Below are 25,167 nucleotides of genomic sequence, written 5' to 3' on the forward strand. Positions count from 1 at the left end.
TATTGGGTCTTTTCCTGCAAAGTGCAGCTTTCCCTGGTTCAGTGTGTGTTCCTCCACAGTGCATCTGCTGGTTTCCTGAAGGTTGCCTCTAAGCCTTCAGAAGAATTTAAGGAAGCATGTTTGAGACAGTGATCTAAAATTCCTTCTCTGCCTTTCTTGAGCTGGGAGAATGGAATAACACAGTGAGCTTCAGTATTGAAACCTGTTGGCTTTATAAATGAAGAGCAGCTGGCGTTGTGTCCTGTTAACCGACGATGATTCAAGTCTTTCAGATTGTAAAGGAACTAGTCTCACCATCGAGGCACAGAGCAGCCACAGGGAAGAAAGGTATGAGCTATATAAAAGTCTTAAATCCTCTGCTTTTTGTTAGTGATCTTTTGCTTAGTTGTTCAGCAGAATTTATCTTCAAATAGGATTGTGCTGCATTTTTTTCATCGCTTGTATCCTTTATTTCATTTGAAACTGCTTGCCTTTGCTCAGTTTTCAAATAAGGCTATCACTGACATTTGCTTTTGCAGAGGGCATTGAATATCAGTCCTGATACAGCCTCCTCTGACATTGGGATTAAAACATTATTTATCACAGGTTTCACAAAAATGAAGTACATTGTGGTTACTGTGCTATATTCTTTTTATTCTTACTTGCTCACTTGTAAATACCAGCATTTCACATGTGTGGATTTTGGTAATGCCGTAAGCTGTTAATAGGTAAATTCCTTGATGGTTAAATGTTTTGTGAGAAGAGCAGGAGGCCAAGAGATATTTCTTGTTGTTGTAGGTAAATCCACTTTTATTTTAGCTTGACCACTTGTCATTTTGGAAATATTACACAAGCAAAATCACACAATCTGTAAATTATTTTAACTGTGGCTTGGATGTTATAATGTGTTATAATGATGTGTAAAATATACACTTTCTTCCCAAAAAGGCACTTGCTTAATTAAACGGTGAGTATGTATGTAATTTCCTCATGATAATGTGGATGCTCAGACACCACAAAACATTAATAACTTTTACCACTGGATACCTTTTGGAGAGCACAGTAGCTGAGTGAGTAGCACTTCTGTCTTGTAGCACTTGCATGTTAATCTCAATCCCAGCCAGGGCACTATCTGCTAGTGCTAGGAATGTTTGGTTTGTATGTTCTCCACATGTCTGCGTGGGTTTCTTCCGGGTACTGCAGTTTTCTCCCTCACTCTAAAAACATACAGGCAGGGTAACTGCTGTCTGACTAAAATGACCATAGTGTGTGAATGCAATAGGGACCTTAGACTGTAAGCTGTTCAGGGGCAGAGACTGATGTGAATGATAAATAATCTCTGTAAAGCACTGCGGAAACATGTCTGTGCTATAAAAATAACTGAATAAAAACAAACAAATAACTGTTACGTTTCTTGTTATATGGGGATGTACATCTCAACAATTGCCGGTATCATAGGACTCTTTACAACAAACATTTTTGCAAATAACAAGGATTAAAAAAAAAAACATTTATTTCCATTAAATATATTAAAGAAAGAGTTATGTGAGTTAGGCTCAGAGCTGATGCAGAGTTCGGCAGCAGGAAGTAAGAAGCAGTCCGTACAGTGTGGCTTGAAAGACTACTGCACATGTCCTTCTGTTCTAACAAACTTGCTGATCATTAATCTTGTTGACTGCCACTACATTTATGTTACACAAATGAGCAAGGAAAAGCATGAGCTTGAAGCTGTTTTACAGTGCTAAGACTTCATTAAAGGCAGAAACTACATTCAGTAGTGCTGGCATCACATCGGTTATTACTAGCTAGTTGCTAGTAAACTTAAAACCATGTTATTTGCATAATGTTTTGTTTGTTTCTTACATTAAGATATTTTACTATATGAATGGGGATCCTGGAGACATACTCTAAGCAGCTTATGTCTCACTTTTGGTCTAGAAGCTAGATTGGAATTATTTGAACAAAACATTCCACGTGATTGGTATGCCTTTTTTTTATTTATTAAGTTCTATGTCTGAAAAGGGTGTGAAAGTACTTCCTGTTTTCGCTCATTTGTGTACAGAACTGAGGTGTTTCCTAAGAGCAATGGCCCACTTGCAATAAAGCGAATCTTCAATGGGAAGGCATATGCATCCCCGTGGGCCATCAGGCTAAAGATTTTTACAAAAAAATGATTGTGCTCAGTAACAGCTACTTCTTTCTTGCACCTCTTTTCTTCCTGTTCTCAATGATCAGAAGAATACAAAGGCATCTATACAGCCTTTGTTCATTGGCTTTCTGGTCGATCAGTAATTTGATAGGTCAGAACTTTTTGGCTTGTGTATAGCCATCTTTTAGTGTTGGGTTGCAGAGTTTAGTCATTTTTATACAGAGTGAAAATGTGGTTGCTACTCTTTGCACAGTTGGGAAGTAGTACCTTTGTGTGATTTGTTGTTGTAGTATTGTGTAATAAACTATACAGTATTTTTTGACTTTTATTTGCTGTTGTGAGTTGCGAGGGCCAGAAGTAGGGCAAGGCAAACAAGGCTTATTTGGGAACCTTTATAAAGAAGGGCACCTTCTGCTACATGTTAAACAGCTGCAAGCTCAATCTACTCCAGGAGCACACTTGGTTAATATGTATGGGAGCATACATTTATATTTTAAACTCCATCCAAATGCTTTGTCGCACTGGGTGAGGTTGTTTATGTTGCTCTATGCCTAGCTAAAATAGAGAACAGAAAGAGCCCTCTAGGTTGGGAGTTCAAAGGATATGAGCCTATACTGTACCTATTGATATGGATTAATAGTGTTAACTCCTGCAATAGATGGGCCCCTGAAACAAAATTCTTAGTTCTTTACCACAGGTAAATGTAATTTACTGAATCTGATAGTAAGAAATATTTTTTGTGAAATACTTATGTCTTTTTTAAATAGGTCAGTCCATGTAGGTTCTTACCCCCAATATCAAAATGTAATTCATGGAATGAAATAGAGAGCTGACAAAATTAGTGGGTGCAGAGCTTTCTATGTTTTCATATCAGTAGAACTAAATGGGCTTCTTCTCTTTAGTGAGTGATTGGATCTTAATAAATCTGACTACAAAATTGAGGAGAAATTCATTGTGCTGGAATACAGTTTGTACTTCCCTTGCTTTCTTGAATTGAATGCCAATTTCAGACCTTTTTCCAAACCAGCACATTGCTTCCTGCTCTAGCTCATCTGTAATATAAATAGGTTGTCAGTAGGTTACTAGAGCTGGTTGGGTGTGGCACTGCCCTGTCTGCCCTGAAGCAAATGCGGTTTACAATCTAGGTGGACTTGGGTAGTTCACCAGTTTGACCTGCAGAACCGATCGTTTACACTGAAATGCTTTTTCATTCTCTAGAATACAACTACTGCAAAGTAAATTTATGAGTTTAATTACACAGTTATTTAAAGCAGATTTTAAAGAAGGAATTTTAATAAAAGGAAAAACTATTTCCATTCAACATTTTTTTTCCTTAAAATCTCCTTTAAGTCTTTCTATAGCTGTCACAACACAGGCTTAATAATTCTTATGGCAAAACCATTAGGTGAATATACAGGTATGGTACTTGTTACCTAGAATGCTTGGGACCTGTGGTTTTCTGGATAAGGTTTCTTTCTCTAATTTGGATACCTTAAGTCTACTAAAGTCTATTAAATAAGCCCAATAGGATTGTTTTACCACCTGGATTCATGCAGCTTAATTTCCATTAAGTACAAGGTGCTGTTTTATTATTACAAAGAAAAAGGAAATCATTTTTTAAAAATTAGCATTATTTGATTAAAATGGATTCTATGGAAGATGACCTTCTCCTAACTTGAAGCTTTCTGGATAATGGATCCCATACCTGTATAACAATAAGTGGATATTATCTAAAATCAACATAAGGTTATTATACATGTAAACCCTACATTTTCCTACCATGTATATAAGTTGGGCACATCTCTTCCACCCAAATAACACCATTTGTATTGAATATATCACCTCTGTTTACCAGCACCATCACATTTTCCTAAAACAAATAGCAGCCAATTTCCCTCTGACATCATCAGTGACATTTACAACTGCAAACAGTACATGTGTGCTGTAAAGTTCATGCAATGAAGAATGCAGGCTTGCAAAGGCTAACTAACTTTGCTTAAAAGTCCTGTTTGGATTGTGCCCTGTAACGGATAAACTGAGCTCAGGAGCTTAAGAGAAAAAAAATATTTCTCCAGCAGAGTGCACAACTAAAGCAGAGTTTCTATGGAAACCAACAGTGCTTCATTGGCTGAGTTGGGAAGAACTGAGCATGCTCCGTTAGCCAAAAGCCAAAGTCAATTCCCAAGGTAGGGGGCTGAGTGAGTTACAGGATGAAAAGGAATTAAAGGGGTGGTTTACCTTTAATTTAACTTTTCGTATGTTATAGAAAGGCCAGTTCTAAGCTACTTTTTAATTGGTCTTTGTTATTTATTTGTTATAGTTTTTTTTTTTTTTTTTTTAATTATTTGCATTCTTCAAACTCTTTGTAACTTTCAATTGGAGGGTCACAGATCCCATCAGCCAACTATTGCTCTGTGTGGCTACAGTTTTAATGTTAATGTTACTTTTTATTACTTATTTTTCTATTTAGGTCTCCTATTCATATACCAGCCTCTCATCCAAACAACTCCCTGGTTGCTAATGTTACTTAGCCCCTAGCAACCAGAGAGCTGGTGAAACTCTGAACTGGAGATTTTCTGAACAAAAATTTAAATTAAAAAAACTACAAATAATAAGAAATGAAGACCAATTGCAAATACTAATAGTTGGGCAGGGGATGATTCTGCCCAACTATTAACCGTTGAACAACAGGAATGGCAAGTATTTAAAGATTTCACAGAGGATGTGGGGGGTTTACATGTCTTTTAAACACCTAAAACCTGTTCAAGAGAACAGTTTTTGCAGGATTGTAAGAACTGTTCATTATGGTTTAGACTAGGGTGAAGACACACGGAGCTACTAGTAGTAGCTACTTCATACGGCTAACAAATACAGTGCTGATCATTTACTGATAATTGTGGCAATACTCAGTATTTTCTATGGCAGGGTATTTTCTGTCAGTAGCAGCTACTTGTCATGCCTATACTAAATAAGTAGCTCTGTGTGTTTTTACCCTTTAGAATTATGTTGATAAATATTTCTGTAAGTGACCAAAATTGTGACTTGCTTCTGTAAAGGAGCAAGGTACAGAGCGTTTTTAAAGCTAGAGAATGTAGCCATCTGTGTTTGCAGCAATTATGCATCTGTGTCCTACTACACAGAAAAGTTTTTCTATGCAGAACAGAGAATGGGGAAATAGCTGATAAGAACAGTAAATATCAGAAAGGAAAGCAATATTAATAATTAAAATATGGTACTTCAAAGAGCAACAAGGCAGAATAATAAAAATGGTTCTAGACATAATACAATTAATACAGCCACTCCCTTCTTTAGAAAAACAAAAACAAATGCACTTAAAGGCTGTATGCTAATAGTTTGCATTCATTTGGAATTTGGTCATACTGCAATAACCAATTGTGATATTTTGCTTGAATCAACCTAAATACCCCATTGTGGACAGAAGCTTTCAGTTGAAAAACTCCATGGGACATTTTGAAAGTAGTAAGAACTTGCCAGCTTTATAAAGGTTTTGGAGCTACTACATGTTTGGTCCTTGCAGAGTAGATAATTATATTACAAGTATACAACCTTTGGGTATCTACAGAGTAACACATACATCATTCCCATGACAAGCGCAGTCGTCAATTCTTGTGGCCCTCCATAAACCACCCATCACCTTTTCGCTTTTCCCCCCTTTTTTGTCCTAGCATATGAACTCACATGACAACCTTTTGTGGATAGAAAAGGCCGCAGCCTGTTTATTTACAACAACATCAAATTTGTTCACAATAACATATTGTCATTAAATAACATACTTTAACATAACATAAATCTCCTTGTAACATACTAACAATAAGCCGCTGAAGGCTGCTTTGTGGGAGCTGTACCTGCCCCCACCCCAATAATTTCCCTGAGGTTATAGACCCCCTTTTCTAGCCACCACGGCCCCATTTCCACCAGACTATGGCTCTAAGCCCTAGCCTCAGGCCTAACCTTCCGCCACACTCTCTATAACTAAATTTACCCCAGCTGCGACTATGATCTTTTCTCCCCCACTTACCTTTCTCCTCTTTTTTCTCCTTCAATAGGGAGGGAGGGTGGGAACCTGTTAAAACAAAATGGTGGCTTTTCTTCTTGCTCCTCCCTGTTTATACCTTTTGTTTCTTTTTAACCAATCCCAGCCCCAAACTACATTTCCCATAATCCCTAACCACCAACTACTCCCAGGCCCTTTCCTAGCTTTGTCATGGCCCCGTACCTCAACTCCTGCCTCGTTCTATCCCGGGGCCCCTATATTTAGGGGCTGATTTACTAACCCACGAATCCGACCCGAATTGGAAAAGTTCCGACTTGAAAACGAATATTTTGCGACTTTTTTGTATGTTTTGCGATTTTTTCGGATTCTTTACGAATTTTTTGGATCCAATACGATTTTTGCGTAAAAACGCGAGTTTTTCGTATCCGTTACGAAAGTTGCGTAAAAAGTTGCGCATTTTGCGTAGCGTTAAAACTTACGCGAAAAGTTGCGCATTTTTCGTAGCGTTAAAACTTAACGCTACGAAAAATGCGCAACTTTTCGCGTAAGTTTTAACGCTACGCAAAATGCGCAACTTTTTACGCAACTTTCGTAATGGATAGGAAAACTTGCGTTTTTACGCAAAAATCGTATTGGATCCGAAAAATTCGTAAAGAATCCGAAAAAATCGCAAAACATACGAAAAAATCGCAAAGTACCGATCATTACGAAAAAAACGCAATCGGACTCCATTCGACCCGTTCGTGGGTAAGTAAATCAGCCCCTTAGTGTGTTATTGTCTAAATATCAAAACTATGTACATTATACTTTGCCTTTTCTGTCCATTTGACATATCTTGCAGTCTCTACTATATCTGCTTCCCTTATACCTCATGTTATTTGTTAGAACCAGGTGCTTGATGCAGAATTTTTTTTTTTTTTTTTAAGAATGTTGCCCCACAATTAATTTTTTCTATTGGTGACTACTAATGTCCTCTAAATGCTTTCCTGCCAGCGGTAATGTAAATTGTAAAAAGAAAAACCTATGTGTTGCTTTGACTTTCCAGGGTTGCCCGAAGTTCCTTGCTAAGTTGATTTAAATTACCACTGGTACAAAAGCATTCAGAGGAGATTAGTCGCCACCTCTAGAGGAGAATTGTTTGTCAGTACATTAAAAGCTTAATTGTGGGTGCAGTTTCTCCTAAGTTGATAAACTGGCCAACTGGGGTGTTTTAAAAAAAATTACAGATTTAGGATAGTGACTATGGCCCTTTATCATTAAACTGCAAGCTGTGGGTTTCTGAATGTTTCAGTTTATTCCATCAATAAATATTATTTCCAATTCAAGAACTCCACATCATTACTGCTACATTTATTTAATTTGATTTAATAAGATATTTTTTTTATCAGAAAACAAAGCTGCTTTGTCTCTTTACCACATGATGAAAAGTTTATCTAAAAAGCACAGACAGTTATCCTCTGTACATTTAGGGCTGTGGCACACCCTGATATTAGACGCCCATGACAAATCTCTCGTCGTGGGCGACTATTCTCCCTGATATGACATCCCACCGGCGAGAATCTAAATCGCCGGTGGGATGGCATACACGGTGCTGTGATCGCTGAAGTTGCCTCTCGAGGCGATTTCGGCACATCGTCGGCGCCGTGTATGGCATCCCACCGTCGATTTAAATTCTCACTGGTGGGATGCCGTATCGGGGAGATTAGTCGCCTGTCGCGGGCGACTAATCTCAGCGTGTGCCACAGCCCTTAGGGTGGGATGGTATTTCGGGGGGAGGTAAGTCGCCCGCGACAAGGGAGATTTGTTGCAGGCGACTATTATCCACGTCTGCCACAGCCCTTAGGCTAAGGCCCAACTTGGCAGATTTATCAGCCTGTGTATAAGTGCAGGCTGACAATCCGCTTATGTGTTTGAAAAATCTTGTTTGTTGATGGATATCGGCTGTGTGTGCCTGCACCCCGGTGGATACAGTGCTTCCTGGGGCAGGCACAATTATAAAGTTGATTGTCCACTTGTGCTTATATGCAAGGGGCCTTACCGTTTGGGACCCTGGGCAAAAGAATTGACTGTGTTGCACCCACCCAGTCCAGGGTTTTATGCTACAGTGGTTGCATTTTAGAAATACAGGTTATTGTGACTGAACTTAAAAATGCTTTGTGCACTGCTGTGAGGCTAGCCACACAATTTAGGAACCGCTGCCAAATAGAAATAACTAAGAATTAAATTATGAATGAAACTAAGACCGCAGTGAACATGTATTAAACCAATGCGCAGTACTTACTTTTCTTTTTATAGTATTTATATATTGCTTTTTATTATTTGCTTCTTTTAAGCGTACTAGTGTCAATATTAAGTGTCACTAGATTACCAGCTTTTTTTAGTAACATTATAGCTCATCTGCATTTTGAGTATTAGTAACTGCTTTACAGCTGTCACGCTTTAGTTGCTTCCTCTTAATTTTTCTATGTGGATACGTGCCTTATTTAGGAACAGTTACTTACCAAAATTAGACACTTCCCTTTTTATTTTAGTTCTCTTGGTGTCTAACACTGCATAATACTGTTTCCTTGTTTTTTTTTATCCTTGTCACACACCAGCCGCAGTTAAGCACTACCTTATTTTAGTTGTGTATGAATGATTTGCTTATTCTCTGGTTTAAATTTTACATTTTATAATTTCATAATTTTAAGACTGACAGTGGCTGTAGGCAATCCCCTTATAGGGGGCACTTTGTTGTCCATGTGAAACCTTTAGCAGCTGCTACTGTTGTGGTAGTGTCATATACAGTGCATTTTCTCAGAGTAAAAACTCCAGTGGAGAAAAGGCAGATTGGTCCTGCGCTGTCCTATATGTGATGTGACAGGAATAAAGCTGATTGTCACTGTAACCATGGGCAGATTTTGGGCACAAATGATTGTGTTTGTATTTTTTGACAGACAGTTGGATCGCACTCATTCTTGTCACTTTTCATATAGGACAGGTGCAGGACAGATTGCCTTTTTTATGTCTGCATTTTTACACCAGAAAACATACTGTGTGAAACTACCCTTCTAATTCTAATTCGCTATTTAGTCAAAATAATAAATTAAATGCTCTGCTCCTCGATAAGTTTAGTTTTGCTTCTAATATAATATAATGATATAAAAACTGCTTTGGTAAAAATGATGGAAATGCAGCTTTAAGTAACTTTAAAGTATAAAGGCAACCTCTGCTTGAATTTCCCATTTAGTTTCCTGTTCGTTAAGACATTAAATATTGGAGTATGTGATAAACTCTAAGATAAGATTAGCAGCAGGCAAGAGCATTTAATTCAAAAGAAACAAAGTGAGTAAAAATAGAAAGGAACACTTGTCACAGACCTTTTAAATGTGAACAACACAATCCTGTTAAGTTGTGCTTATTGTAGTTCTTTTTAAGCAACATCCTGCCGTGGCATTTTTAAGCTGTTAAACCAGGTGCCCAGCAAGATATATGGGAAACTGTGCGAGTTCTTTTGAAGCCGTAAAACAATATCTTTATTTATTGCAACTTACGTTTTTGTGAGGTAGTGCATAGATTATGTAGCAAATTAGCAAACTAGTTGCACGTTTTCTCTTTTTAGGTTTAAAATGTGGATTCTATTGCAGTAATTACATTTGTTGGGGAGATAAACCATCAATTTATGATTTTGTTACTGAGGCTGGTAAAAAACCCATAGCAAAGTATCCATGGTTCTTTAAATGTACTTTGTGTTTTTTGCTTAATGTAATATTCTTCTCAAAAATCTTCCCAATTCAGCAATAAATAGTTACATGGAAATATGGACATGAACAACCAGGCCAGTCACTAGGAAACTGCATTGGCATTTTTTAGTTTCTAATAAACTGTGGCTGAATGTAGATTATTGTAAATTGTGTTGTTTTGACCAAAGAACTCTGCTCAAATCTGTCCGTGCGCAATTAGCATTACATTTTTAGCAATCAAAAAATAAAGTATGTAGCAAGCTTTATAGTGGTTAATTTTGTTTATCTCCTTTAATGCTCTAGCCATACTTAGGGCAAAAGAGCATTTCCCCCCCATTTTTTTTAAACATCAATTTTAAGATATATACTCTGACAGAGGCGCAGTGGGATCATGAATCTCTGTATACATTGGCAGAACAGCTTTTGTAGTTCTTAGATGAAATTGCCCAATCTACATGGACATAATCTGTTGGTTTGCTCTGAGATGGTCTGTGAGCCTCCAGTGAAAGAAGTCTGCTGTGGTTGTATAAAAATGAAGTTGATATATAGAACTTTCAATGTCTCAAATATGCCTGGACTTTATTCTCATATTTACCTTGCTGTCAAGATTTGCAGGACCTACTTTCTTGCAGGCCGGTAGTTTTTTTCTATTGAGAAGAGTAGTATAAAAGGTCAAAATTAGGGCCATGGCAGATGGGAAGATTAGTTGCCTGCAGTTAAATCTTTACTACTGTGGGTGACTACCCTCCCTAAAATGCTTTCCTATTGGCAATAAAGTAAATCGCTGGCGAGATTAGTTGCCTGTGGTAGCCTTGTACTATTTATCGCCCTGTGTACTAGTGATGTGTGGGTCGACAAAAACCCATCAACTTGTTTTCCACACCCGACCTTAACCCGCCAAGTCTCTGTGTTTTTAGACATGTGGGCGCGATCCTATATACTGACATCAGAAAGTCGAAAGAAGACATTGTAATGTCACAGGCGACTTCAGCCTAAACCCACCAGCCATCCATGGAAGCTGTGTGGATGTTGGCCAGACCCACTCGACCCGCATATCAGTATTGTGTACCATCATGACTGTTAGTCATAATAGCAGTTCTCTCAGATGATTTGAACTGAAAATGAGTCAAAAAGTTTTTCCACATTAGGTAAAAATTGTTATAATGAACATATGAGTCAAGTCTTGCTGGCACAAGCAATTTTTTTGCACTTTTCATGCAGACAGTTGTCTTTTGAAAATGTGTATTTTGTGAGTTCTAAAAAGTAAACATTACTCTTACAAATAAGCAGAGTTTTAATCTTCCTAAAATGAATTAAACATGCTATCATAATTACAAAGCGTAATTCTAAATATAAATGTTCAGATCAATGTTTTCCATGTTTCTTGAGATTTCTTGCAGTTAGGAATACTTGTAGATAAAAACATTTATACTGTAAGGATAATATTTACCTACAACACCCATCTACCTAAGACACATCTATAAAATCAAGCTAGAAGGGCTGTATTCATTGCAATATAATTTAAATTTAATTAGGGCAGCCCTGCAATATGTATTAGATGTCCCTGAGTTTTCAAGTGATCTGGCAACCTTACTTCATTAGAGAGGTGGCAGACGGGAAGATTAGTCGCCCACGATAAATCTTTGCTACTGCGGGCAACTAATCTTCCCAAAATGCCTCCCCCGGGCAAGAAAGTAAATAGCTGGTGAGATGGCATACCTGTCACTTCGGTGTTCTGAAGTTGCTCAAAGTTTCCTTGTCAGGCAACTTCGGAAAACTGAAATAGCGTGTATGCCATCCCACCGATTTACATTCTTGCTGGTGGGATGAAATTTTGGGAAGATTAGTCACCCACATAGCAAAAATTTATTGCGGGCGACTAATCTTCCCGCCTGCCACCTGCCTTAACTTATGGGTAAGGGGGATGCAGATTTGTTTGTAGGAAAGAGCAATAGATAAGGTCTGTGTGTGATTTTGCTCACTTCTCCTTTTTATACTTGCAACAGTAGCCAGTTATGTTAGGTAATGTAACCAAACATGGATCAGAAACCCTCCATGCAGTCTTGGTCATCATAAATACAAATATAGTGACTCAGATGAGGTAGGGAAAGCTTATCTGTAATTGGTGATAATTTTAGGCTGATGCCACACAGGCAAAGAATCCGCCTCAAATATTGCAGCCTCCTACCTCCTTGCCTGCATTTGCAACCATTGTGTCAGCCCGAGTGCAGGCACACAGCAGATATCAGCAATCAGATATATCAATTTCAAAGCCGAGTGCTTGCGCCCAGGCCAACACAGTGGTTCCGGGTGTAGGCAAGGTAGAAGGCTGATGTCAGCAGAGGGGTTGATTCTCAGCCTAGTTTTAACGCAAGCTGAGAATCAGACCTGTGTGTCATCAACGTTAGAATCAGCCACCAATCTAGATATGTATAAGTTTGGTTAAGGGCTCTGGCACACGGGAAGATTAGTCGCCCGCGACTAATCTCCCCGAGTTGCCGCCAGTTGCCATCCCACCGGCGACAATGTAAGTCGCCGGTGGGATGGCACACGCGGTGGCGCGATTTCGGGAAAACGCCGAAGTTGCCTCGTGAGGCTTTTTCGGCGATTTCAGGAAATCGTGCCGCCGCATCTGCCATCCCGCCGGCGACTTACATGTTCGCCGGTGGGATGGCAGGGGTAGGCAACTCGGGGAGATTAGTCGCCCGCGAACAGGGAGTTTTGCCGCGGGTGACTAATCTCCCCGTGTGCCAGAGCCCTAAAACACAGATGTAGCTATCTTTTTTAAAACAACTCCATATTTATTGTGTAGCCATTATAAATGGAACAAGCTCTTTAAATAGCTTTTTGAAGAAAATGTTTCTTAATGGACCTCATTGTTTGTAAATATGGTAATTGTGTTATTTGACTTTTCCTTTTGTCTTGTGTGTTTTAGCCTTGCAAAAGTCATTCTAAATGACTTACTTATTAGTATTCTAAAGAGGGGGTTTTGTGTTTATCATGTCTCCAGTTTCCTTAATATATTGATCAACAGATAAACTCCAGATTGTCCTTTTGTCTTCTGAGTGCAGTAAGCCCAGGGCAGCTAACATTTAATTGGTGTTTCACATTCCTTTGTCTTAATCACAGGTTTACTTTTAAATCTGTTTTTGGTATTTTATAGTGATTTTACTTTTTAACATTTTCTATGTTTTTAAATTATTGCCATTAAAATAGTCCATGTAATATAACTATTTTAATCTGCTACTGATGGTTGCTAACTTAAAATATGAAATGAATTGTACAGGGATATTTTTTAGATCATGCATAAACAGGAATGGAATTAAACTGTGCACCTGTGTGTGTGCGTGTGTGAATAGAACTCTAATTTAATGGGAAACCAGACAAGTACACATTTGCCACCTCAAAGTTTCAAAGCTGGCCTTCTCTTAAGTCATTAGGTTCTATTCTAGCACATTGATCACACTGCCTCATAAATCACTGGTAGCCTCACTGTCATGACCAACTTAAGAAAGAAAGCTTTATTATAACAATCAAGTCACTACACAACACAAAAGTGGGCAAGAAACCCTAAGGGCAGTGGCATGCAAGGAGGTTTATTGCCTGCAGGTGACCAATCTACATAATGCCTTGCCATTTACTAACCTTTGAATCACCGCATATAAAATGCATTATATGCGGCCATAAGGCTGCATTGCAGGAAAAAGCCACATGGGGCTAATTCCCAATCCTATGGAAAAACACAAGTCCCAACAAGCCCCTTTGCTGGCATCAGCTTCCTACCTTGCCTGCAGCTGGGACCAGGTTGGCCAAGGTGTTGGCCAGGTGAAGGCACATGTGGCGAATATCAGCAAAGAAACAGGAATGTTTGCATTTCAAAGCTGATATTGCACCAGCCAAATGCCTTCTTATTCTGGTGGGATTTCAAAGAGGTATCATGGATAATCAAACAAACAAACAAAATTACTGGACTCTAAACTCATGTGTTTTCCAGGATTTGCTGGCGTTGTGTAAGTATTGAGCCTACCTTTCCAGTAACACCTTGATTTATTGCCATGTTTTTATTTACAATTGCTTATTATTTATGTAAATTTGGAATATCAAATGATTTCATTTGATATTCCAAATTTACATTAATAATGTTTCAATTGTAAAACACTATCAAATGAATACCCTTGTCTTATTACTCCAAAAGCAGCATTTTTTTTTTAAATCAAAATAATAATAAAGCAAAAAATAATTTGAAGCAACCTTCCGATATATGTATTAATAAAAACATATCCATGATTTTTAATTTATATGTACATGTTTTTGTAATTTAAAAGCAGCTTTTGTTTAATTTCTGCTGCACTGTTCAAGTGAGGACCAGAGAACAGAAAGACAGTCCCCCCTCAGGTCTGTTAAAGCAGAAAGGAAGGTAAAAACTAAGTAAGCTTTATCAGAAAGGTCTATGTAAATACAGCCATAAGCACTCACAGAAACGCTGCACTGAGTTCTCTGAAAAAAGATTTGTTGTGTCTGTAATTCCTGTGCCACAGACACGCAGCTCTTAGCTTTCTGCTCTCTCCTGCTTCCCCCTCACTCAAGAATGCTAAGAACTCACTCTCCCCCCCCCTTAGGAATGTGGATCTGACCAATCAGCAGGAAGCTGACTCATAGGGGCAGATTTACCAAAGCACAAATTCGAATCCCGAATGGCAAAAATTCGGATTGGAAACTAAAATTTTGCGACTTTTTCGTCGCCGTTGCAACTTTTTAGTATTTTTCGTCGCCGTCGCGACTTTATCGTATTGAACGATCGTAAACGGCGGAAAAACCTTTCCGACTTTGCATGATTTTGGAAGCCTCACAGAGGAATAAATGGAACTCTGCAGCTCCAACCTGGCCCATGGAAAGTCACGATACTGAAGCTTGAATGAATCCGAAACAATACGATTTTTTTTGCGACGAAAAAGTCGCGAAAAATATACGGAAAAGTCGCAAAAATACCTATCATTACAAAAAAAATGCATTCGGATGCATTCGAACCGTTCGTGGATTAGTAAATGTGCCCCATAGTCTTACTGACTGAGCATGTTCACTTGGTCTGTATGTCTGTGCAGGAGTGAGACATTATGGGAACTTTCTTTACACAGCTCAGCGTTTTTCTTCCTGTTTGGCTTCAGATCTTCTGAACAGGTGAAATATGGGGAGACTTAAGGGCACTATTGAGACAACTGAAGGTATGCCTGCAGCTTGAGATTAACTCTTTATTAGCCTTTCCTTCTTTAAAGGGATTCTGTCATGATCTTTATGGCTTACATATTAAAGTAGAACTATAAGTTTCAGCATCTCAATAGCAGCAATGATTCAGGTCTTAAAATTAGTCACAGGGGGTTAAAGGAACAGTAACACCAAAAAAAGTATATATTTTAAAGAAATTAAACTATAATGGACTGCTGCCCTGGACTGGTAAAAAATGTGTGTTTTCTTCAGAAACATTACTAGAGCTTATATAAACCCTGGTGTGTAGCCATGGGGGCAGCCATTCAAAAGAGAAAAAGGCACAGGTTATATAGCAGCTAACAGATAAACTCTGTAGAATACAATGGTGTCTTATCTGTTATCTGCTATGTAACCTGTGCCTTTTCTCCCTTTTTCCAGCTTGAATGACTGCCCCCATGGCTACACAGCAGCATATTTATATAAACTATAGTAGTGTTCCTGAAGCAAACACCCCAGTTTTACCATTGCAGGGCAACAGTACGTTATGTTGCAATTACTTTAAAACACTTTCATTTTTTGGTGTTACTGTTCCTTTAACCTTGGAAAGTGTCGGCAAAACACTCATGCGGGTTTCTCTGGGCAGTTGTACAGAAGCTAAGTTTAGGGATCATTGCAAATTATTAAGCAGAAAATAAGGTTGACCTGTAATATAAGCTGATGCTACAGGGCTGATTTATTAAATTCTTATGCTAATTGCACTGGTTAGTGAGCTGCCATGTGGTAATTATTTGTATATCAGCCTTACATTGTGACATTTATATTCTGTATATTGTCAGTTGGTTCCTAACCTCAGTAACTGGCAACAGCACAGAGCATGTGCAGTGAATCCGCAGAAAAGAAGATGGGGAGCTATTGGGAAAATAAATAACACAAGAGCACATTGCCACTGTTTTTGTTACATGTCCAGGTGTCCCTAGAATTGACTTACACTCGCTCATTACTGTAGAGAAAACGACTCTATTTCAGACTCCTTGTAGATAGTTCTCTCTACATTCATTGAATGGGGAAGGGCACACAATGCACAAAATATTTCTGTATTTCTGTGGAGAGGTGCATTTTTGAGCCATGAGTTGAGCTTTTGTCACCAAATCAGCTTTTGTACACAAGTGCGATCAGTGCTGCAGAACCAGCATTTTTAAAAGCTGATTTGTGTTGCTAAAAGCTTCTTTGGGCAAGAGGTCCAAATGCAGCCCTATAATTTTGCTTTGCTTGCAGAGGCATGGCAGTGTAACTTAATATTTTTTTCTTCCCTTTGTTTAGGCAATGCAACCTGAAGCATCCAGGTGACATATAAGCAAGAAAACTGTTTGCTTTTTTTTTAGTTTGAAATAAACAGTTGAATCATTAGTTACAGATGTGGTATTATTCAGCATTTTTGTGTTGTGTGTATATGTAGGTATTTAGAAAAATGTAACATGATTTTTCTGCACGTAAATGTTTCCTTGCATTTACAGAACACAAGACACTGTTACTGAGCTTTTACCTTTTAAGTGTTCTTGGGGAAGAAAATTTCCTTTTGTATTCTTTTTCTATTTCTCAAAGCAGCACCAGTCCCCTCACTTCCTATGGAAAAGCTATTGTACAACACAGCGGGGCTTACTTGGTGAGAAGGCTTACTTGTTGAGAAGAGGCAATATAAGACCCATATATTTATAGAAATCAGTAGTTATAATAATGCATGAAGAGTTTGTGCAGTTTCATTTTTTTATTTCTAGAGAACCTTAATTTCTTCTTTGTTCTTTTTGCAGTACAATTCTTTTTGCAGTATTATTAGCTTTAAACGGTTCCTAAAAGGTGCTTATTTAGATTTCATTCGACTGATAAGTAGTCTCGGGAACAGGCTGGATTTTTGACATATGGCTATTAGTTTAATGTAGACCTGGAGAAGGATGTAGTTTAAATATAGAAAGCCTAAATTAGACTGAAACATTCAATTCACACTTGGGGTCCTGCTTCTCAAGGTAGTTCTGAGGCAAACTGATTTTGCTGCATTTATCCAAGAACATTTCGTTAAAATCAGTGGGGTTTTAAGAAAACTCAATAGACTGTCCTAGTTTTCATATATAGGAACTGGTAAATATCTGTACAGTATTTAGCTTCAGCTTCTATGTACAACTTAATAAACTTTGTTAATGTAACTTCAGATGTAGCAGGCTTAAAATGTATCTGACATAAATTTGGAATCAGAAGGATTGCAAGGCGATTTGATGAAAACCTTCAATTATAAGTTCAAATTGGTCAGGAACTGAGATGGATGGTTAGCTTGGTGCAATCTTGTTTTTTGAGCTTTTCTTTTTGTGGCAGAATGAAGCTATTCTTCCTCTTGATAACTGTGGCAGCAGGTTTTAATTTCACATACAGTGAATCCCCCCACCAGTGGCTCATGAGTAACATGTAGCTCACCACCCCATTTGATGTTGCTCCCAGTGGCCTCAAAGTAGGTGCCCATTTTTACATTTTTGGCTTGGAGGCAGGTTTTGGAAGCCCAGAGACGACACAGTGTTACTCCAAGCAGAGCCTCCTGCAGGCTAGCAGTCGACATGGGGCAAATAGCCAATCACAGTCTTTATTGACTGAGTTTTTTCATGCTTGTGTAGCTCACTAACACTTAACACTTTCCCATCTGAGTGTGGCTCACAAGTAAAAAAAAAAAAAACAATTGGGGATCCCTGAATGCTTCCCACTAAATTTAGTTCCTATGATATCACAACACAGAAACTGTTTACTGCCATTGCTAGCAAGAGGAAGCAGAGCTGTAATGCTGCTGCCACAATAAAAAGAAAATTTGGCTTAATCTTGTTGCCATTTACTCCTTCTGCCTATATGTCAGGTAAGTGAGCTGATACATGTCTAGAAGTTTTCCTTTTAATTCCTTCTCAGTTAAATCTTCTGAAAACCAATGTCCATGAAGTATCTGTGCTCAACTTATTACTGCTACAGTAATATATCAAAATCAAACACTCAATGAGATTAGTCAGTTAGTTAGACTCTATATTGAGGTCTGACTTTGATTCTCCTCTTTTTAGAAAATTGGGACTGTCAGTCCTACTATTCTACTAAAAGTCACATTTGTAGCCACTATTGGGAAATAATGAATTCTTCTAATAAACTGGGTGTATTAATGAAGGTCATTGTTATTCTGGTTTATCTCATTTATGTCCCAACATCTCTAACAATGAGATAGGATATAAAATCAAAACTGTCACTTTTGCAATAAGTTTTAAATTATAAGCTATCACTATTCATTACTTTCACTTTCTCTTAAAAAATTTTAGGAATTCATTGCTTTATTAACCAAATACCAAATGCTAGCTGTAGAAAAGCCTGTTTGCAGCAAAACATTTTTAATGCTTTAAAAGTTTAATGAACTTTGAGTAATTTATTTTATTGTGTACATGAGGTGCTAAATCTCAGTCATCCCCTCCCGCACTGAAATCAGGGGAGGACAACAGTAGTTGTGTTACCTAAAAGTACTGGAGATTTAAAATGGATTATATTCCATTCTGTTGCATTTCTTAATGGATGAATTGTTTTTTTTCTCTCTAATTTTCGTTCATGAAAGTACCATTTATGATTCAACGAAAAAAAAAGTAACGCACACCCATGGCAAAACATCTCTTATAGTATTAGGGCCAACGGAGAGGTCTACTAAGCACTTAAAGTGATGCATTCAATTTGGCTGCCTACATATATGTCTGTATTGCAACAGATTTCATGCTAGTTCTATTGCTGTCTGTGGAATGGTTGATACCCAATTGTCATCTGAATATAGCTGCAATGAAACTTGACATATTCTAGTATATGCTTATTTTTTTTTTTCTTTGCAGATACAGAAACAGACCAGGATGCATCTGTTAAAGCTGCTCAGGAACGAGCTGAAATAGTTGCAAAATATGACCGAGTAAGACTTTTCTTTTGACATTTTTTGTGTCTTTTTAACCTTACAATTGGGGATGTACCGAATCCTGGATTCGGTTTGGGATTTGGGCCGTATATGTATATATGTAGTTCTGTGTATTGCTTTTTCTTTAAAAAAAAAAAGAGCCACTCTAGGAATCATCAACAAAAAAAAACAAACTCATTAAGAAAATGTATAGTTTTAATGTATCTGTATAGCGACTATTGAAACCTTCATTCCTCTGTTTTTTTTTTTTTTTTTTACTAGTCTTGTAGGTATAAACCAGGATTACTACTATCTTACCATGGGTGACATGGCTTTCTACTATGAAATGGCAGATTGTTTTCTCTCTCACTTCTTAACAAGCATAGCACAATATTTTGTTGTGTTTGATTAATGCAACAAATAATTGGCAAATGTTACTCAAAATTCAAATTCCCTCACATTTGCTCAGATCTTATAACATATGTTTACTATCTACTAGACTCTTGTCTCCTTCCTTGCTCGCATTTCCCACAATTCAAAATGATTGTGGTGTTTTAGTGTAACCTTAACATGTCTGTTTGCCTGCCTTAACTTATTCTATTTATTTTATTTATGCTCAATGCTTTCCCAATACTAAAATTGGCTGGGTGATGTAACCCTGAATGCTTGCTTCTAAAGTTCTGTTCTGTATTTGAACTACAAGGGCCAGATCTGGGTAGTTGTATTGGACAGTTCTAAGTTATAGGGGCAGATTTATCAAAATGTGAGTTTAGAGCTTAATACATAAAAACTCACCCACTTTCTATTCATTTCTATGGGATTTTTAGAAGCATATTTATCAAAAAGTGAGTTCCAAAATTCACCCATTGATAAATACACTTCTTAAAATCCCATAAAAAAATGTATAGAATTTGGGTGAGTTTTTATGTATTAAGCACAAAACTCACATTTTGATAAATCTGCCCCAAAATGTGAGTAATTTTTAATTGCTTTAATTGTGATCAGTTTTAATACTTTCACTTAAGGGCCGAGAAGGAGCAAAGATTGATCCTTGGGAAGATGCTGACTTTTTACTTTATAAAGTTACTGATCGATTTGGATTTTTACAGTGAGTATTCATTTTACATTTCTGAAATGTGTAGAGGATAGCTTTATAAAGGTTAAAAATGTTGCTTTTGTCTCCCTGGTATACTATTGATTGCCTGTTCTTTAATAAAACTTATTAGAATAAAATTGAACTTGTTTGATCCACAATGATGTCCATATACTGATTCTTAGTTATTAAATCTGTATTTGCTTTCTAGTTTGTCATTTTAAATTGAATTACGCTGTTTTGGGAAAACAGTTGGGCCACCTAAAATGTAAAAAGTTAAATGACTGCTAAACAATAAAAATACTGCATTTAAAAATAGAAGGGAAAGTGAATCCTTTTCAGAATGTCAGTTTGCCTTGGGGGTTTTCTGTGTCCCTCAGGCCAAACAGTTGGATCACAACGATGGCAATGTAGGCAGATGTATGGTATAAGTAATCACCAAAATAAAATCTGCTATCTTGAAAATAATATTTATAGGAAAGACTGCACTTCGGACTGGCCATGCATGCAAGAACACTAATCGGAAACTTAATCCTCTTTCATTCTATTTTTCATCATCAGATTGACTATACACCAGCAGATATTATGATTTTATTGAGCCAAACCTGCCTCGTTAATGAAAAGAACTATATTCATTGTATGTCTTTTCGAATTGTCCTTGGACAACTCCCAAAAATCACACACAAATGTTTTACTCGCTTACAATGCACATGCATCTGACATAGGAGCGGTGAATGTAAATCACCCTGCTATGTCACACACGTGCTCTTAATGAGCCTATTAGCGTGCACCTCTGGGGTCATAGGTTCCCTTTAAGTAGGTAAGGCTAACCTTTGGCAATTTCTTAGAATTGTGCCTACTAAACACAGATGACATAATTTTCACTGTGGCCCTGTGATAAGGTAATGAACAGCACATTGTGTGTGTTACAAGGATAAGGTTGCTCGCTCAACACATGTTGCAAAGGCCTATCTGCCTAGTCTGATATTCGGGGAGGCCTGTCAGAGAGCCCCATACACATACACATACAGATAAGCTGCCAAATTGGTCTGAAAGACCTGAATCTACAGCTTAAATCTGCCCGTGTATGGCCACCATTAGATTATTAGCAAGTATTGTTGATTCTCTGTGGTAATAGGTATGTTTATTAAATTGGTTTGTTCGAGGCAGAACAAGTGTTTTAATACTAGAAAAGTCTGTTTTTTTCCTGTAAAATGTCCAGTTTAACAGTTCTTATTAAACAAATATACAACTTAGAATAAGACATCTTTTCATACAATAAAGATATGCAGTCACCACAAAGATCATGCATGTTGATTTAACTTCTTGGAAAACTGAATCATCAGATGAGTGGAACCTCAGTAAGACAGACTGCTCCTCTGTATGGTATATAACAGCACTTCTGTTTGGCAGTAGTGGTTTAACCCCATGCAGTGCAGGGATTTGTATGTTTCCAGCACTGTCAGTGCTTACATTGAAAACATTCCTTAATTAAGGTTGCTAGGCCAAAACCGACAGCACAGAAATATAATTTAGTATCAAGCACAGACAGACATATTTTGTATAGAGACTTAAAATTGCAGGAAAAAAAAAAAAACATTGCAGACCCATGCCAAAATTAGGTTAGCCCAAATATTTAACAAATTGTTTGAATTCTCTGTGTGAGTGAGCTAAGTAGTTGAGTATATTACTTAGGGTTCCAGGAGGTGTGGCAGTACAAATGAAAATATGGGAATGAAAACCCATTTTCCAAAAATGTTAGAAATACAGTAATACCATTTCCCATAGTGTCCTCTTAAAACAAACTGTTTATGGTTTTTTCCTCTATAATAATGAAAGAGGTAGTACAGTGTACTTGTGGTTAATTAACATAAGTCCATAGCAAAACAATCCCTTTGAGCTTCTTAATTGTTCTACATTACAGAAAAAAAACCCAATTCCTGATCAAGAAATCCTACAATTATGAAACTCCATTTTCATCAGCATTCACTTATTAGGTAAAAGAATGTCTGCATGAGTGGAACAAAAACAAAACGCCCAAAACGCCAAGTCAGATAAACAGTGTTGCAGCCTATAATTTAAATGAATACTGTCATGGGAAAACACGTTGACTTGATTCAGGTAGGGAATTCCACAACTTCACAGCTCTCACTTTAAAAAAAAAAACCCTTTCTGAATATTGAAACGGAACCTCCTTTCTTCTAGTCAGAATGTGTGGCCTTGTGTCAGTTGGAAGGACCTACTGGTAAATAAAGTATTAGAGAGATTATTATATGATCTCCTTATATATTTCTACATAGTTATCATATCCCCCTGAAGCACCTCTTCTCCAGTGTAATCCTAACTTTCTTCATAACCAGTCTTTTTTCATAACCAAGACTTTCTATACCCTTTGCCAGCTTAGTTGCCCTTCTCTGTACCCTCTGTAACCTAATAATGTCCTGTTTGAGCACCTGAGACCAAAAGTGAATGCATACCTCCTAACTGTCCCGATTGTAGCGGAACAGTCCCTCTTTTGACAGCTCAACCCGCAGTCCTGGATTCTTACTGAAAATTCCCTCAATTCCCTTTGATAAGAAGCTAAAAAAGATACAAATTTAATTAAAAGTAGCTTTTGGCAGAGAGCCCAGAAATCTTAATGAACATCACCTGCACTTAGAAACATTGTTTCTCACTTGTAATTAAATAAGTGGGCTTTTGGCAGAGAACTCAGAAAGGTAAAAAGATACAATTGTAACTAATAAGCTAAACAGGTCTCTTGGGGGAACTGAGACTTGCAGCTTAAAGGGCAATTTCACCTTTTCAGCAAAACTGTAATAACACATAAAACAGGACCCCAAAAACCCCAGAAATGTGTTAAAACTTTAAATAACCTGCCAAATGTAGTCAAATGGGAGTGGTACTTAGGGGGTGTGGTCATAAAAATGGGCATGGCCAAAAAAATGCCGCGCTGCACTGAGAATGATGCAAGGAGAATGAAAGTCAAATTCTATTAAGCACACTATTTAATAGTACTGCTATTGTTAAGTAAAAATGCTATATTTTTGGCTTGCCTAATGAAAGATTTACAGAGTTACACTTACTGCATGCTGCATACTCATTTCTGTGAATGGCGCTGCCATCTTTAAAAAGGTTTGCCCATTTCCTTTCCCTCACCTTCTATACTGAGCATGTGCAGCATTCTCTTCCCCCCTGAGCCTAGGTAGCACAGAAGGAATGAACAAATCAGTTGTGGACACATTGCCATGGCAATGGCAGTTCTGCTTCTCATTGGCTGGAGGTGTTTAGGGAGCGTTACTAAGGGAGCATGCATAGACACAGCAGGGAAGGCTGAGCACATTATACACATTCGCACAAGAGCAAAATACAAGGCACTGCGACTTAAGGCTGCCACTGGCAGCCCACAGGAAGAGGGAGAGAGATTCTGTGATGTCACAGGAGTCTAGAGTGCTGTAGGCTGCCAGTGCCATATCAGACACAAGACAGCAGGGATCTGGAAATCAAGCTATATAGTGAGTACTAAAGTACTCAATACCAATAAAGTACCAATGCCTCTAGACTAAGGGGGACATTTACTAATCAACGAATGCTCCGAGCGTATTTTCAGCAACTTTTTCGTACTTTGCGACAAAATTTGTGCGACAAAATCGTATTGTCCTGCCAAGTACGAAAGTTTCAGATTCATTCAAGCTTCGTTATCGTGACTTTCCTTGGGCCAGGTTGGAGCTGCACAGTGCCATTGATTCCTATGGGAGGCTTCCAAAATCATGCACGGAAGGATCATAGTTGGAAAGGTTTTCCCGCTGTTTACAGTCGTTCGGTACGAAAATTTTGCATTGCCAATACGATATTATCCTTACTAATACGATTTTTTCATAGGCATTTTCGTGATATTTGCGATCTTCAGAAATTTTCGTATCCAATCTGAATTTGTCCCATTCGGGATTCGAATTCGTGTTTTCATGAATATGCCCTTAAGTGTTAATTTATAAGAACCTTTCCTTGTCCTTTAAGAATAGAATTTAAAATTTGTAGCGTGAATTATTTGCTGTGTAAACAGTGCAATTTAGAAATAAAAAGTATAAAACAAAAATCATGTAAGTCGGGATGGCAGACGCGGCGGCGCGATTTCGCGCAAATCGCCGAAAAAGACTCGCGAGGCTTTTTCGGCAATTTCCCGAAATCGCCCCGCCGCGTCTGCCATCCCGCCGGCGACTTACATGTTCGCCGGTGGGATGGCAGGGGGAAGGCAACTCGGGGAGGTTAGTCGCCCCCGAGCAGGGAGTTTTGCCGCGGGCGACTAATCTCCCAGTGTACCAGAGCCCTTAAAGCCTACCAGCTTTATATATTTGCAGTGCTAGAGTGACATAAGGTTGGTTTTATTGATCAGTTAGTTTGTTGTAGTCCATTGTTTTATAGACAGATTTTAGATTAGATGCCTGAATATAGTCCATTGTTTTTGTGCTGGGTTTGTTCTGATGGGTGCCAAAATACATTTGCATTTACCTGATGTAATATTTTTTACTTTTACTAACATACATTCTATGTATGGGCAAGTTTCTTTTCATCATATGTGTTTATTTATGGCTATTTTTTTTAAAAAAGAAAGCAATGGTGCACTTTAGTAGACAGAAAAATGCTCAAACATATTATGTTGGGGTAGGTAGAGCTGTCATTTTTGTAGCATTATCGTTATTACCTTAGTATATATAAACATGGGCATTTTAACCTGCTTTGAATGTCTGCTGGATTTTAATGTTTTCAACTGCTCAGCAATGAAAGTGCTCATTGATTTTTAGTCTGCCCTGTGGGTCTTTACCAACATGAACAGATATCCATGCAGAAAAAATGGAAACAGACCCAGTCTGTGCATTCTGTAAATGTGCATCTTGGCTTTTATTACTTGCACCATTTTCCAAAATCACTGGTATTGCAATATTCTGTACTACATATACAGCATACAAGCAACAAACAAGTTTAAATTAGATAATCAGTATCTGTAGTGCCCTATCAATTTAAGTCCGTAGCACTCAAAGCTAATAATTCAACAGTTGGAGGGCT

General features: G+C 37.9%; 1 protein-coding gene across 4 annotated transcripts in view; it reads left to right on the forward strand.

The window, feature by feature from the left end:
• Positions 1-25,167, forward strand: part of usp6nl (USP6 N-terminal like) — an 86,222-nt gene that overhangs the window by 14,313 nt on the left and 46,742 nt on the right. For 2 of the 4 annotated variants that reach the window (XM_031899048.1, XM_031899050.1), the window contains exons 1-3: positions 240-327; positions 18,958-19,031; positions 20,039-20,121. In XM_031899048.1, coding sequence (XP_031754908.1) covers positions 255-327; positions 18,958-19,031; positions 20,039-20,121 — 230 coding nt within the window. In that variant the 5' untranslated portion in view covers positions 240-254. Of the gene's footprint in view, positions 1-239; positions 328-18,954; positions 19,032-20,038; positions 20,122-25,167 lie in introns of those variants that run through there. The other 2 variants (XM_031899049.1, XM_012960036.3) reach the window with 2 other exon arrangements.

This window comes from Xenopus tropicalis, chromosome 3 (assembly GCF_000004195.4).
Source record: "Xenopus tropicalis strain Nigerian chromosome 3, UCB_Xtro_10.0, whole genome shotgun sequence".
Lineage (NCBI taxonomy): Eukaryota > Metazoa > Chordata > Amphibia > Anura > Pipidae > Xenopus > Xenopus tropicalis.